We start from the raw sequence: 16,665 nt of genomic DNA on the forward strand, positions 1-16,665 counted from the left end.
ACTAGAAAGGAGCAGGGAGAGAAAAAAGGAGAATTCAGTCCCATTGAAATAAATACAACCAGATCATCATATTCCAATTTTTATGTACACATGTTACATTGTGGGTCATAAAAACTTTGTAATGAAGGGGAAAAAATTCTACCTGCGCCCACCCCTCACACCCACCTCCATCTCCACTCCACCCTTGTCCAAAACGTGCCAAAATGGGTACTAAATATCCACGGCAGAGGAGATTCTTGTCAATATCTGCTATAAGAGCATAAACTGAAATCTCCTTCAAGCCCTATGAGTTTGTTAAAGTTATTCCTAAAAAGATTTACAATTTTTATAGATGACAAACCACACTATATTGAATCAAAATTTAATTATCCAGGGCTTCCCTGGTGGCGCAGTGGTTAAGAGTCCACCTGCCGATGCAGGGGACACGGGTTCGTGCCCCGGTCTGGGAGGATCCCACATGCCGCGGAGCGGCTGGGCCCGTGAGCCATGGCCGCTGAGCCTGCGCGTCAGGAGCCTGTGCTCCGCAACGGGAGAGGCCACAACAGCGAGAGGCCCGTGTACCGCAAAAAAAAAAAAAAAAAAAAAAAAATTTAATTATCCAAAATTTGAACTTACTGCCAAATTGGAATTTTTTTTACTTTTGGCAACTCCTGGGATAAAATGTTTAAATGCCCTGATTCCTAACTTTAAACATTTGGAATTAAAAATTTTGGCTTCTTCTATATATTGATAAAAACAACCCTAATATTTGCAAAACCGTAGGTATTCTTCCAGTTGGTGGAGTCCATTTTAAATGGCAAAATGCTGACTGCAAGATTGACCTTAATTTAGAGAGAGAAACTATTCACAAGTACATAACACTAGTACACAAGTACATAACTGGTTAAATTTGAACTACTGTGTGGACCACAAAAGAAAACATTTTCACTACACATATTAGTAAACTGCCATTAATTACTTGCATAAAATTACAATTTCCCACTCAGTAAGATTTTTTGAAGTGAAATTTCTGAATGTTACAAATACTATCTTCTCAGTAAAATAGGATGTTAATGTTTATTGCTCTACTTTTAAATCAAAATTTACATTTAGTGTATTTATTTTGAACTATGGTCAACAGAGCAAGTTTTCCTTTCTGTGCATTAGCAGTATGGAGCACATACATTTATTTCTTCATACCTATATAAAATTACTCTAAAAATAAAGTGAGTTTAGACTTACCCATAAATCATGCTCAGCATAATCAAACAGCAGCCACACCTTCCTGTCACTGTGAGAAAGGAACACCTTCTGCAGGGCGATCACATTAGGGTGCTTCAATTCTCGCAAAAGCTGAATGCAAGAGGAAGAGAGGGGTCACTATCCTGTTAGCAAGGGTGGGGGATGATGCACTTCCCATAACTTCAAAATGAAATTTTTGAAAATTTAGACAATCCAGATAAGCAACATTAAACACACACACACACACACACACACATGCACACCCAAATACCGCTACTCAGAGATAAGCTTTGTTAACATCTTGGTGCATTTCTTTCCAATCCTTTTTCTATGTGTATATGTGTGTGTGTGTGTGTGTGTTTTTTTTGCGGTATGCGGGCCTCTCACTGTTGTGGCCTCTCCCGTTGCGGAGCACAGGCTCCGGACGCGCAGGCTCAGTGGCCATGGCTCACGCGCCCAGCTGCTCCACGGCATGTGGGATCTTCCCGGACTGGGGCACGAACCCGTGTCCCCTGCATCGGCAGGCAGAATCTCAACCACTGCGCCACCAGGGAAGCCCTATGTGTGTGTTTTTAAAATGGGATCCTTTTACATGGTAAAATGTAAAATAGTAAAAGCAAAAGTAATATCATATTGCTAAATAATTAAATATATTTTACATGTGCGTATTTTCTTTTTTAACTAGAGGAAAAACTTCTTGGGAAGCAGAAATACTGTTTGTATCCACTCCAGCACAGTATGTGCTCAATAAATATTAGACAAAAGAAGGATAGATATTTAACAATCCCTAACTTATCCATGCCTAGAGCATGAGACTGAGGTTTTTTAGAAGAGTAATGAGCGTAAAGGAATGACTCTCAAACCCACTGATAAAAATTGGTGTGGAGAAGAGGTCCTGTAAATAGGGAAAAGAATAGGCCTACACAAAGCAGAAAGCTTCAAGCTGGACTCTGATAATAAGAAGGAAAGACAGACCAGATCAGCAAGTGAAAACTTAGTACTTGGCACATAGCAGGCAGTTGCTTGATAAAATATTTAGCAACAATAACGTTAGCTGCTCAAGGTGAAAGCCTTATAAATATGCCTGCCTCACGCTGTCCTTAACCAGGGTTCAGACTTAATAGGTAGAAACATACTCAGTTTGATAAATATTTCAAATGCCTCTTAAATGTAAAGCTCTGTGGAAGATACAAAAGGGGAGAGTATATAAATTGTTTTTCTCACTTAATCCTCCTAACAACACTATGATGCACACAGAAGCTGAGGTTCAGCGTAATAAAAATAACTGGAGCAAAGTTCAACATTAGAAAGAGAAGAGGTTTGGATTTAGATAGATCTGCCTGATTCCAAAGTCCATGCTTTTTCCAGTTCAGCTAAAGTCCTTGTCTTCAATTCCTACAATGTGGTAGGGAAGACAGACATACAAATAGATCAACGAGGCAGAGAGAAATAAATCACTTAGCTATCTTAATAACTTGAAATGAGTAGCGCATACCTTGAATGCTTGTGCTGGAATCATGTCAAAGTCATCTGAACTCCACCTCTGGAACTTTTATAGGCCACTTCCCAGCTGTGTATTTCTTCACTACTTTCAATGACAGATTTCTCCATTCTCTCATTTTGCCTCTGTCACTCAGCTCTTTCTCTTCACCTACACCCTGACAACCTTGCTGGAAAGTGCTCTACCAGCTATAACTTGGGCATGATTCCCAGATGTGACTCCCTGGGTTCTCCCTCCAAACCATATGCCCTGGAACACAGCTAAAAAAGAAAAGTAGGATGGGCTGAGCTGCCCCTAGCAGGCCTTTATTTCTCACAGCCTGCCTCAGGATTCTACCTGTATTTCCTGTTGCATGTAGGTGAGAAAGGAGGAGCTGGAAGAAAAATGACCAGGGAAGATACAACGGTCCTAACTCCCTTGCTGAGGGGTAGGGTTGAGGGGGTGAAGAATTAGGTGGGTGCTCAGCTATCAGCTACTGTCTCTGCTCCCATGGCCTAAGAAATCTTAAGCAGTCCTGCTTCTGGCTTCAGATGCAAATGTTACACATCATATGTTCCTAATTAATAATGGAATCAGAGAAAGCGGCATTTTAGAGGAATGCAGAGCTATATTCAGACAGTTTCCTGCTTATTGAACGCTTTAGGCTCCTAGACTCAGTCAAATAATGTGTTTAATGATGACCCCACTTGCCATGGTCAACCTTGCTATTGATGAACTTAGAGAATTTGATTTTATTAAGTGTCTACCCAGAATATATGTTCTCTTTCCTGCTTGCAGGGGAAGGAAAGGTGAAACTCACTTCTGCATCTAAACCAGGCTCTTGAAACACCAAACACTGGCAAAGACCCCTGAACCCTGGACCCCACTTGTCTGGGAGAGGCACGTCGCATGTAGCAATATTTAATCAATATCTCTAAAAAAATTATGTGTTTTGTGACTACAAATTACTGATCCCTCTACAATGAATCTACCTTAAGTCCTATGTTTGAACATTATTTTGAATAGGTTATACATCTACATAGTTCAAAAATCAAAAGTACATAAAAGGAGATACAATCAGATGTCTCCATTATCACTCCTGCCCCCAGTAACCACAGACCCTCTTGCCTCCTAGAAGTAACAACTTTTATTAGTTACTTGTTAATCTTTCCAGTGTTTGCTTATGCAAATAAAAGCAAATATGAATATTTATACAAAAGATAGCACCTATTTATTTTTAACTTTATCCTGTAAATCTCTCATTACCAGTACAATATTAGTTTATAGAAATCCTTCTGTTCTTTCTTACAGCTCCATGGTATTTCCAGGTCACTTTTTTTGTGGTAAAATATATATAACATAGGGCCTCCCTGGTGGCGCAGTGGTTGAGAGTCCGCCTGCCGATGCAGGGGACGCGGGTTCGTGCCCCGGTCTGGGAGGATCCCACATGCCGCGGAGCGGCTGGGCCCGTGAGCCATGGTCGCTGGGCCTGCGTGTCCGGAGCCTGTGCTCCGCAACGGGAGAGGCCACAACAGTGAGAGGCCCGTGTAACGCAAAAAAAAAAAAAAAAATATATATATATATATATATATATATATATATATATATATATATATAACATAAAATTTACCATTTTAACTATTTTTAAGTACGCAGTTCAGTGGTATTAAGTACATTCATATTGTTGTGTAAGAACCACCACTGTATCCTTTCTCCAGAATGTTTTCACAAAGTGAAACTCTGCCAGTATGCATCTCCCATTCCCAGCCCCTGGTATCTGCTATTCTATTTTCTGTCTCTATGAATTTGACTATTCCAGGTACCTCATATAAATGGATCTGTTCAATATTTGTTCTTTTGTGTCTGGCTTTTTTCACTTAACATGTCTTCAAGATTCATCCATGTTGTAGCATGTATCAGAATTTCCTTCCTTTTTAAGGCTAAGTAGTATTTCATCATATGTACACACCACATTTTCTTATTCATTCATCCCTCCCATCATCCCATGGACATCTGAGTTGATTCCACCTTTTGGCTATTATGAATAATGCTGCCTGGAAGACTGATGTACAAATATCTGTTTGAGTCCTTGTTTTCAATTCTTTTATATACTCAGAAGTAGAATTGCTGGACCCTATAGTAATTCTATGTTTGATTTTTTTGAGGAATTTCAATTCATTCAGGTTACCTTTTAATGTGACATACAGGAAGGAAGAGGGTAAAGTTTGAAACTGCATCCATTTATTAGAAAATTTCCCCTTATCCCCAAAATTGCATTATATAGCAACATACACTTTCCATTTCTGCATACCTATTATGCCTTTTCTACCCTACAGGTCTTTTTTTTTTTTCCGGCCACACCACACAGCATGTGGGATCTTAGTTCCCCAACCAGGAATCAAACCCGTGCCCCCTGCAGTGGAAGTGCAGAGTACTGACCACTGGACCACCAGGGAATTCCAACCCTTCAAGTCTTTATAAGTCACTAAATATCAATGTGAAGGCAGGCTGAGGCTAATAAATATCAAACTATGTCTGTTTCGTTCCCTCTCCTAATTCATTTTTCACTCTATAGCCAGAGTGGTGTTTCAAAAATACAGAGTTGCAGCCATAAAAAAAGAAGGAAATTTTGCCATTTGCAGCAACATGGATGGACCTGGAGGGTATTATGCTAAGTGAAATAGGTCAGACAGAGAAAGACAAATACTGTCTTACATGTGGAATACACTTACACGTGGAACCTAAAAAATACAACAAACTAGTGACCACAACAAAAAAGAAGCAGACTCACAGATATAGAGAACAAACTAATGGTCACCAGTGCAGAGAAGGGGGGAGGGGCAATATAGGGATAGGGGATTAAGAGGTACAAACTATTATGCATAACATAAGCTACAAGGACATATTGTACAACACAGGGAATATAGCCAATATTTTATAATAACTATAAATAGAGAATAACCTTTAAAATTGTGAAAGACTAATCTTATACGCCTGTAACATATAATATTGTACATCAGCTATACTTCAATTAAACAAAAAGAAATCGATCATCTCTGTCACTAGGGAAAGAACTGAGGAAGTAAAGCAAGAGATAAGGCAAAGGGCAAATAATAAGGAGGCTTGTAGGCCTTGCAGAAGTGTCACCAGCAAGGTTCACCAATATCACTAGAAACATGCTGGGTACAGTGGGTTAGTGGAGAAGTCAGCTGATATAAAAGGTACCAGGCTGTGACTTTCTTCCGTGCATGTCTCATGGTCGGGCCACTGAATGAGTGACTTTGGGGGTGATGGAGCTTAGGATGACTCAGATTTGACTTCCCTGAATCATCTGTACTTGATATGTATTTATCTTAGTAGACTTGATATGTATTTATCTTAGTAGACTTGATATGTATTTATCTTAGTAGACTTGATATGTATTTGTATTAGTATACTTTTATACAGTTTTAACTGTTTACATCCACCTCCTCTAGTAGACCATAGGCTCTTTGAGGACAAACACAATTTAAAATATATCTCTACAGGGACTAGCACAATGTGTGGCATATAGAAGGAGCTTTTTAAAATGATCTCATCCAGTTTGGAGGCTTTAAATGTCACCTGTACGTATTAACTCCCAAATGTTTATTTCTAGCCCACACATATTCCCTGAAGTGCAGCTACACATGTATATATAACTGCCTCAACATCTCTACTTGAATGGCTAAAAGCCGATACGGAGGTTGTGATCTCCACCTCCCCTGCCCTCTTCTCCAACTGCTCTTCCCCAATCTGTTAGAAGCAACTCCATCATTCCAGTTACTCAGGCAAAAAAAATCTCATCTACTTTAGCTCAATCCTCAATATGACCTCCTCAAGTCTTCTACAGTCCTTCTATTTAAAATGATAACCACCCCTCTGCATCTTTATTTTTCTGCAAAGTACTATCACTATCAAATATACTATAGTTCTATATCCCTTATCTATAATTCTAGAGAGCTCAGAAAACCAAAAGCTTTCTAGTAACTCAGGTAGGAAAAAAAATTTACACTTCAGTGGAAAAATGCATTGTCGAAGGCACATCATTTCAGGTTATCTGATTCTGATTCTATGGAAGCTATTTTACAACTCTGTACATTATAGATAACTGACAATGATGCAGAATAAGTCATGTCTATCTACACGCAAATTCTGTGCTGTCCAGTAGATGTTCATTGACTTCCCTCTCCCATTGTGGGATTTGCTAGTCTTGCCTTAATTTGCACATCATTTTAATATTCCTGATCTATAAATGTGTCTGTCCTATGGATTCTTCTTTGAATGGGTTATAACATCTACTTGCTTCCTTCATTTAATAAGTTAAATAAAATCTTTAAAATGTGTTCATTTTACATCTGGATCACAGTCATAATTTTACCTATTTTGAAAACTACCCTTTAATACTCATTTTATAGAAGTATCTCATTTGCACTAACATGAAGCGGCTATAGTCTTTATTTAGTCCATTGAGTGTGAATGCTCATACTTTTATTACAAAAGAAATATTAACAGGTTTGGTTACTGCATCAGAATTCCCCCTGGGTGTTAGGTAATACATAATATATATACCACATTATCTTTCTAACAATAATTTACTTCATGTTGTTTATTGTCTGTTTCTCTCCATTAACATATAAACTCCATGAAGGCAAAGTTTCCACTGGTTTTATATCCCCAGTGCTTAAAATGGTACCTAGCACACAGTAAGTACTCAATAAATATTTGTCAAAAGAATTAAATCTACTGAACTTACCTGGTTCTTACAAAATCAACCAGTAAATAGCTTGGAATATTATAAAACGTTGCTATCCTTTCAAAAGGCGTTTTGAGAGATTTTGTTTTTAATAAATTGAATAGACTGTGTCTAAAATAGTTCTTCTAGGGACTCTAACTTTCCACAAGCTCCATTTACTTTAGGCTTAAAAAGGAATTTTTCTCTCAACTAGCACCCACTCTAGCAAAAGTATGAGTGCTGGCTTGATGTAAAGAGCAGAAACATAGCTCTTAATGGCTCAGGGTGAGATCTTTAACCTGGTACAGAACCGGAAGAGCCAAGGGGTACCATGAGGGTGTTCCTTGAAAGGACTGTGAATGCAATAAATGCTACAAAATCCTGAAGAAAATGATACATAGGAACAGAGAACAAAGGGAGACACACTGAGGAACTAAAGCCCAGATTAATCAAATCACTGTTTACTCGCCACATGAAAGTGTATTCTGTCTCTATTTACTGAAACAAACAAATAAAAAAGTAAATTTCTCTACTGCTATTTACTGAAGAAACAAATGAGCAAAAACGGTAAACAACACAAATGGCCAGCCAATAGTCAGAAAACTGATAATTATGGTATAAATACATATCACAGTCTCAAATATATATGCCAAAAGTTGTTTTTTTTTTTTTTTTTTTTTTTTGCGGTACGCGGGCCTCTCACTGTGGGGGCCTCTCCCGCTGCGGAACACAGGCTCCGGACGCGCAGGCTCAGCGGCCATGGCTCACGGGCCCAGCCACTCCGCGGCATGTGGGATCTTCCCGGACCGGGGCAGGAACCCGTGTCCCCTGCATCGCAGGCGGACGTTCAACCACTGCGCCACCAGGGAAGCCCTATATATGCCAAAAGTTTTTAAATACATGAGAAAAGACTTTTGCTCTAATGCTATAATAAAAGGCCGTGTGGTGATCGTTTTGTAATGAAATATCGAATTACTATGTTGTGCACCTGGAACAAAGATAGTATTGTAGGTCAATTATACTTCAATTTTTAAAAATCAGAGAAAGGGAAAAAATGTGTTTTTTTTTTTCCCTAGCCAGGCACACTGGTACAGAATTTCCCATTTATTTGCCTTTATCAGATTTAAATTTCATCTTTTATTTTGGAGGAGGGTGAAGAGCATCAGAATACGCCACTCCAAAATACGACACTTCGGCATAAGAATGATTTTGAGCTGAAGGCATTTGAGATTCAACAGATGCAGAAAGGAGCCTTCCTGCAGCTTCCTTCATCTGACTAAAAGCAGAAACTCTAAGAACGGAGGACTGTCATAAATCCTCTCTCCCAGGGAAGTTTTATGACCATGAAGAAGACAGAAAGTCAGCATTGCCTTGGACCAGCACAAACAAGCCATGCTAAGATAGCCCTTATCTTCCACTGGTTTCCCCTATACATTTACCTTCCCACAGTTTGCAGCCCCCAGAAGTCTAAAAACCCTTTCCTTTGTCTTGTAATGTCTCTGAAATTTATTGCTCTTTGTTAAAGATGACATCAGGTCTCAGGCCTACCCATTTCTTGGCATCTTCATTTCTTTTCTAGGAAAGCCCCTGTGTCACACAAAACTTAACATCAAATAAAATTTGTATGCTTTTCTCTTGTTAAAAAATAAATAATTAAAATAAATAAAGGCTTCAAAATATAAAATATGTTTATAAACCAGGAAATATATCAAAACGTCAAGGTAGTTATCTCTGGGTGGTGGGATTATGTGTGATTTTTCTTTCTTCCTATTTTCTACTTTACAAGTTTTCTAAATGAGCATTACTCTTATAATGTACACATACACGTGAGCACACACACGCACACACACACACAGACACACAAAGAGAAAAGATAGCTCTTTCTCTCCAGAAATCTACCTGCTAAGATATCAATACTATCATGCTAGCTAAGCTTCTTACACAGTTGATCTGAGAAGGGATAAAAGAAAGGAGATGATCATGCTTGTACTTTCCTGAATTCTTGGCAAAATCAGATTTTACCAATGGAGTTTAATCTCTTGTCACACAAATACTTGTTCAACATGACATCATGCAACTACAAATATGCTTTAATCACATAAAGAGCAGTTAAGTATAGCATGATTTTCCTGTGAAAATCCCACACTAAGTGATAACATCCCCTGTGCCAGACACTTAGAGTACTAATGTGATCCAAAAGGAGCCTAATGAAGAATGTGCAGTGGGCATGCCAAGACTTTTATCTGATCCCCCTTCCAGGGCATCTAAGTGACTATAAAAAGTGTCTACTCTTCACTATCCTAAACATAAAACAATCTAAAGCTATAATCCTAAACTTTTTTTCTAAAGCACTATTTAGGATCCTGACTCCATTGAGCCTTGTGCTAGACTAACATTTACAGAATCCATTTGTATTTTTATCCACACATCTTTCTTCCTCTTTCATCCGTACTTTCTGTTCTCCAAGTCTCTGATGCCCCCAGGGCTTCCAGAGTTTTCTTTTTCAGGGTATCTAATTGGAAAGGGTCCTCTTATACTTCAATAACTCACTTATCTCAAAGTAAATCCAATTTTTTATTCTTATTTGATCTGTTATAAGTAACGGTATGATTCATTTGACCATTGATCTTTATTTTTAGAAAACTTTACTTTAGAGACTTCCCTGGGGGCGCAGTGGTTAAGAATCCGCCTGCCAATGAAGGGGACACAGGTTGGATCCCTGGTCCAGGAAGATCCCACATGCCTCGGAGCAACTAAGCCCTTGTGCCACAATGACTGAGCCTGCGCTCTAGAGCCTGTGTGCCACAACTACTGAAGCCCGCGCGCCTAGAGCCATGCTCCACAACAAGAGAAGCCACCGCAATGAGAAGCCCACGCACCGCAACAAAGCGTGGCCCCTGCTCGCCGCAACTAGAGAAAAGCCCGCGCGCAGCAACGAAGACTCAACACAGCCATAAATAAATAAATAAATAATTTTTTTAAAAAAAAGAAAACTTTATTTTAGAAAGCACTCATGGAGTGTATCTTTTTTTTTTAATGTGTAACCCTCCCCTCTCTGCAAAAAAAAAATGACGATAAATGAGGAAACGTACTTTATGGCAAATAGGAGATTCACCTAACTTCAAAATGCCCCAGCATTCCTAAACTGAAATTTAAAAACTTACATTTTGAAACCTGACACTTTCACACCTGTGACAACCTTTTTGGAAGGACTTTACAAGCACGTAGATACATTATAACCTTCCAGCAGGTGGCACTCATACGCTGAAGAGGGGTCTATAAAACAGTAAACCAGCCCCGGTTCAAGGTGGCCCTAAACTTTCTGCTTTATTTTACTCTAGTGACACTGCTTAGGTACCAGTCAGAAGCTTCAAGGAGGTCAATGTTCCCCATCGCCACCCGACAGAAGTAATAGTGAGGTAGCAGGTATAATGCAAAAAGTACAGATTTTAGAATTCAGAGACCTGAGTTTAAGCCCTGACCCAGCTGTACGACATAAAGCAAGTTGCTTAACCCCTCTAAGCGTTATGGAGGAATAAAAATATCTACTGACAAACACACATATTCTGTAAGGATTTAAGAAATGTACATTAACTACATAACACAATGCTTAGAAAATATTAAATACTTGACAAATTATAGTTATTACTCTTATACCTACCACTATTGGCAAGAATGTTATGAGGACTACATGAGATAACAGATGTAGAATGCCTGGCATGCTACAAGTTCTTGGCAAACAATAGCTGTTACTTATGCTGTACATAAGTGAGAAAGGTTAAGCACTCCAGGCAGTCAGAGATACTTGTCTGAGAGATGCTGCAATGGGAAATGCCATCTCATCTCCTTCCCAAAGTGCCTAAAACACTCCTCTAGTAGATTCTATAATAATAGTATAGCTATAGGAAAGTTATTTTGCTTTCCATTTGCAACAAACAATCTAGTTTCCTCTTCTCTGACTTCAAGTACTACATGTACTTGGTCTGAGAAAGATATTTGAAACCAAGTGCAGTCTGTAAGAAATAAGTTTACATCCCCTTGACTACAAGAGTATATATATGTTCTTTTAAAATATGAGTATTTAATCTTTTATGTAACATATTCCATATGAGAAAATTGGATACACTTCTTGGATACAGGAAACTGGTTGAATAAATTAAGGTCCATCCCTACAGCAGAATATTATATAGCCATTAAAAAGAATGCAGTAAGAATAAGATAGACCTGTATTTTTGGTTTGGAATGATTAGTAAGAAATAGTACTAAGTGATAAAGACAGAATAGAATATATAGCATCCCTTGGTATTTTTTAAAGATATACATACATGCTGGTATATGCTTAAAAAGCACTGGTAAGGCCAGAAGTCAGCTGCAGTAGTTACTTTTCAATGGCACTCTGAGTATATAAACTTTAAATATAAAAAATAAAACAGATACAAATCAAAATAAAGAGTTTACAAAGTAAAACCTAAATTACCTGGAATTCTCAGGGGCATTCTGATTCATTGAGGGGCAATCAGAAAATCTTTTCTTGCTTCAATGATCCTTGCTGAAAACCTTCCCTACCTTCACAATTATCAAAACTAAATTTATCTTTGACTTTAGGCATATTTTTAGTGTTTTGGGGTTTCAGTAAATATGAACTCATAGCAAATGTTTATTTCCTCCTCATTTATCCTTTTTTCTCCTTGAAATAAAATGAGGAGAAAAAAAAACTAACTTATTTAGATCCTGCCTTAAAAAGAAAAAAAGTATTTTCTTATTCCCTTCTGTCTCTAGTCCTCTTTTCCTTTTCCTCTATTCAGCAGTCTCTTTTGATACCTTACCCATGTGTCTGAGGTTTAGCTACTACTTCTATTGAGAATCTCAAACCTCAATCTTTACCCCTAATCTCACCCCTAAACTCTAACATCAGTTTCCAACTGTGCATTCTATATATCCATATGGAAATCCCACTGTACCTCAAAACCCACAGATCCAAAACTGAACATCACTTGCCCACCTCCACCCAAGAATAGTGGGTCCACTATTCTTGCAATCACACCAATATGTCCCAATCACCAAGGCAAATTCAAAACCTTAAAACCAATCAGTGTTCAGTTACTGAAGAAGTGCTATATACTCCACCTTTTAAATATCACTCATGAATTCTCACCTTGACAATTAAAATAAACCTTTAACTGGTATTTATACATGTGCTCTTGTCTCTGCCTGGAAACATCTTCCCTATCCTCTTCACCTGATTAACGCTTACTTGCTTTTTAGAAAGGACTAATTTATCACTGCCTCTAAAAAGCCTTCCCTGAAACTCCTAGCCCAGGTCGGTGCCTCTCTCCTGTGTTTCCTTCCATCCTGTATTTCTCTTAACATGCCACTAATTAAATAAAATTATAATGTAGTTTAATTATCTATCTCCCCTAATAGATTGTAAGGTTCTAGAATGCAGGAACTATGTCTTCCATCTCTACATTTCCATTGTCTACAAGCCTGACCCAGGGTTGGTATTTAACAAATGGTGTCTGAATTAATGAGTGATGATCTATCGCCTATATTTTCATGCATTGACATGCATATCACCTACATCTCATGCACTGACATCAAGATATCTTCCTAAAATGAAAAGTCTAATAATGTTAATTCTCCCATCCTAAAATCTTAAATGGCTTCAAAGGTAAAACTCCCAAATAAAACATTCAAAACCATTCACTCCAAAGGCTAAATCTATTTTTCCTACAAATAATTTATTGGGGGGGGGAGACTGAGATTCAAGATAAAACTGCACTGTAAAGATTTTAACCAGGGCTTTCCTGGTGGCACAGTGGTTGAGAGCCCTCCTGCCAACGCAGGGGACACGGGTTCGTGCCCTGGTCCGGGAAGATCCCACATGCCACGGAACTGCTGGGCCCATGAGCCATGGCCCCTGAGCCTGCGCTCCGCAACGGGAGAGGCCACAACAGTGAGAGGCCCGCGTACCGCAAAAAAAAAAAAAAAGATTTTAACCAGAAACGAGGCAGGTAGATAAGATCCAACTTAAGGACCAGTGAGCTTTGCCCTGATAAAGGGAGTGTCATAACTGGCATAAGTTGTGGCCTTCACCTTTGGGATACTCCCTTTACAATCATCATGAATGGGCTCCCAAGGTCTCCACTGCACAGAATTCTACCCATTACCTAGTGTGTCTTGTAAAGCCTTGCCCTGGGACATGGGGATGTGGCAGAAACATGATGGAAAGTACCCATCAGGTAGCAATGACTTTAAAAAGTCAAAATTCATTAATAAACATTTAAGTGCCCAGCAAATTTCAGGCACAGAGAGCCTCAGGGAGTTTATGGTCTAATAGAGACCAAAGAGAAGGCAGATAAAGCAAATAACTTTAAAACTATAATTATGATGAGGCTATTAAGAAAAATACAGAATATGCATATACAGCAAACATAACCTAGTCTGGAAAGTCAGAGAAGGTACTCCTAATGAAGTATGCTTGTTGGAAAGAGGGAACTGAGAATTACAGAGACTCAACCAGCAAGAAAAGTGTACTAGCAGATATTCTCATCATGTCATGAATATACCAAATCTAAGAACTCCTTCATTACTCATCTTCTAGGAGTAAATATTAAATGAAATCCCTACTTTATTCTAAATTTGCTATGGCAGACTTCTATCATATGTAATAGAGCATAGCTCTCTTCTTTCCAGATGAATATTTATAAAACCACTTATAGCACAGGACCTGGCACAAAGTAGGCACTCAACAAGTTTTCTTGAATAAGAAAATGAAAGCAATGGTACATGAATTGGTTTTCAAACACGTTGGTTAGATGACATTTATCCCACATTGAGAGAATATTGTTTTCAAAACTTCCATTATCAATAAGAAACTGACAAACAAAATTAAATAAGAATGTTCAAAAAAGTTAATGTCTGAAAAATAACTTGAAATTGGTAATTAATTAATTCAGCAAAATAATACAGTAGTAGTTTTATCTTAGATGCCCATAATAAACCTTATTTTTATCTCAGTGCACTCTCAAGCTATCTGGTTTTACATCTAACCCATATCTTTATAACTTGGGGTGGCAAAAAGTTCATTCGGGTTTTCCGTTAAGATGTTACGGAAAAACCTGAATGGACTTTTTTGGCCAACCCAATACATTTCTAAAATGCAGAGTTTACATTTTCTTTAGTAAAAACAGGCAGCCAAGTAGCCCTGGAATTCATCTCTCCCCCCACCGCCCCCCAATTCCTAGACAGTGCTGGCTGAGGATGTACAGGGAGAGGGCAAGGCTTTTGCTTTCTGAAGGAACGTGTCTAATGTGTGTTAGATGTTCCACTTTTCAGAATGACTGGTATTATCAATGGTCTGACAACCCACCCCAGATGCTACAACGAAATGTACTAACATTTACAATTTATAGCTCAGGGTTTTAATTAAGTATTAATGGCTAAATTATCAGGACCAACAATCCAATGTATTTCATATCACTGTGCTTATAGAGAAGATAAATGCAGTGAAGTCAAGGCTCAAATAAATTAATCATTTGTAGTTCCTGAAGACCTCACAGGAATTTTAACAGTAGTAATAAGGAAAGCTACTAAATGATCTAACCAAAATATAATCCAGGAAATGTCTACTGTATTGTTTCCATTAAATAGAAAATCTACTTCCTTCCTACTCTGCTAAGAAATCTTTATACGTATTATGAGAAAACATAGAGGGGGATGAGTTTCCACAATGAAATAAATTACTTCTTTTCTTTCTTTTAAAATTATTTCTTTTATTATTTTCTTTTAAACATCTACTAGATTTAACCAATAAATTCTATTTCTACTGAGTGTTAACTTTAATTTTTTTTAAATAACTAAAATGTGACATATGTGGTTTTTATGAAAATATGTTAAACACTGATTAGGAAAAAACTAGAAATCACTATAATAATTAAAATAGTTCAGGGCTTCCCCGGTGGCTCAGTGGTTAGGAATCCACCTGCCAGTGTGGGGGACACGGGTTCGAGCCCTGGTCTGGGAAGATCCCACATGCCGCGGAGCCCATGCTCCGCAACAAGAGAAGCCACTGCAACGAGAAGCCCGCGCACCACAACTAGGACCCAATGCAGCCAAAAATAAATAAAATAAAATAAAATAAAATAAAATAAAATAAATAGGGCTTCCCTGGTGGCGCAGTGGTTGAGAGTCCGCCTGCCAGTGCAGGGGACGTGGGTTTGTGCCCACGTCTGGGAGGATCCCACATGCTGCAGAGCGGCTGGGCCTGTGAGCCATGGCCGCTGAGCCTGCGCGTCCGGAGCCTGTGCTCTGCAACGGCAGAGGCCACAACAGTGAGAGGCCCGCGTACCACAAAAAAAAAAAAAAATAGTTCACAATACTATAACTTTCCATAATTTTGTGTTTAGCAGAGCACATGTGCAAAAAGGACAACATAAAAGTAAGCTTTCTGTGAATGATTTTGGAGCTTTGAAATTTAATGTCTACTCAAGGCTGTTTGCGATGTACATATAAAATGTGAAATCTCACTAGACAGTCCTCTTTGAAATGTTCTTCTCCAACATAAGTTCTGATCACACTCTTTAAACTTAAAACAAACAAACATCCACTCTGGGGAAAGCTCCTTTTAAATAAAATCCACAGGGAAAAGGTGGATTAATTTGACTACAAAACTATCTTGCACAGAAAATATATTCTAAACAAAGGCTAACAACAAACTTGGAGAACATCACCAAACTGTAAGACATTAAAGGGAATTTGCTTGATTTATAGAGGTTATAAAAAATCATTAAGAAAAAAAGAAAAACACTTCAACAGTGGGTAGGGAATACGAATAGACATTTTAAAAATAGATATAAATTTAAATAGTCAAAAATTATATGAAAATATGGCTATCTCACTTAATTTAAGAATACAAATTGAAGCAATGGAGACATATTTTTCATCTATCAGACTGGGGAATTTTTTAAAAGCTTAATAGTATCTAAGTGGTATCAAGAGGAAACTGATTGAATAAATTAAGGTCTATCTCTACAGTAGAATATTAAATAGCCATTAAAAGAATGCAGTAAGAATAAGATAGATTTGTATTTTTGGTGTTATTAAGTGATAAGCATGGAACAGAATGTATAGCATCCCTTGCTGTTCTTAAAAGGTATACATGTGCTAGCATATGCATAAAAATCATTGGTAAGGCCAGAAGAAGTCATCT

General features: G+C 38.1%; 1 protein-coding gene across 3 annotated transcripts in view; it reads right to left on the reverse strand.

Annotated features, from left to right (window-relative positions):
* CDK19 (cyclin dependent kinase 19) overlaps window positions 1-16,665 on the reverse strand; it is a gene marked incomplete at both ends in the record, with an annotated part of 180,061 nt that overhangs the window by 44,158 nt on the left and 119,238 nt on the right. For all 3 annotated transcript variants that reach the window (XM_079716933.1, XM_079716932.1, XM_079716931.1), the window contains one exon: window positions 1,222-1,332. In XM_079716933.1, the coding sequence (XP_079573059.1) occupies window positions 1,222-1,332 (111 nt within the window). The remainder of the gene's footprint in view (window positions 1-1,221; window positions 1,333-16,665) is intronic.

Source organism: Hyperoodon ampullatus (assembly GCF_949752795.1).
Source record: "Hyperoodon ampullatus genome assembly, chromosome: 12".
Classification (NCBI taxonomy): Eukaryota; Metazoa; Chordata; class Mammalia; order Artiodactyla; family Ziphiidae; genus Hyperoodon; species Hyperoodon ampullatus.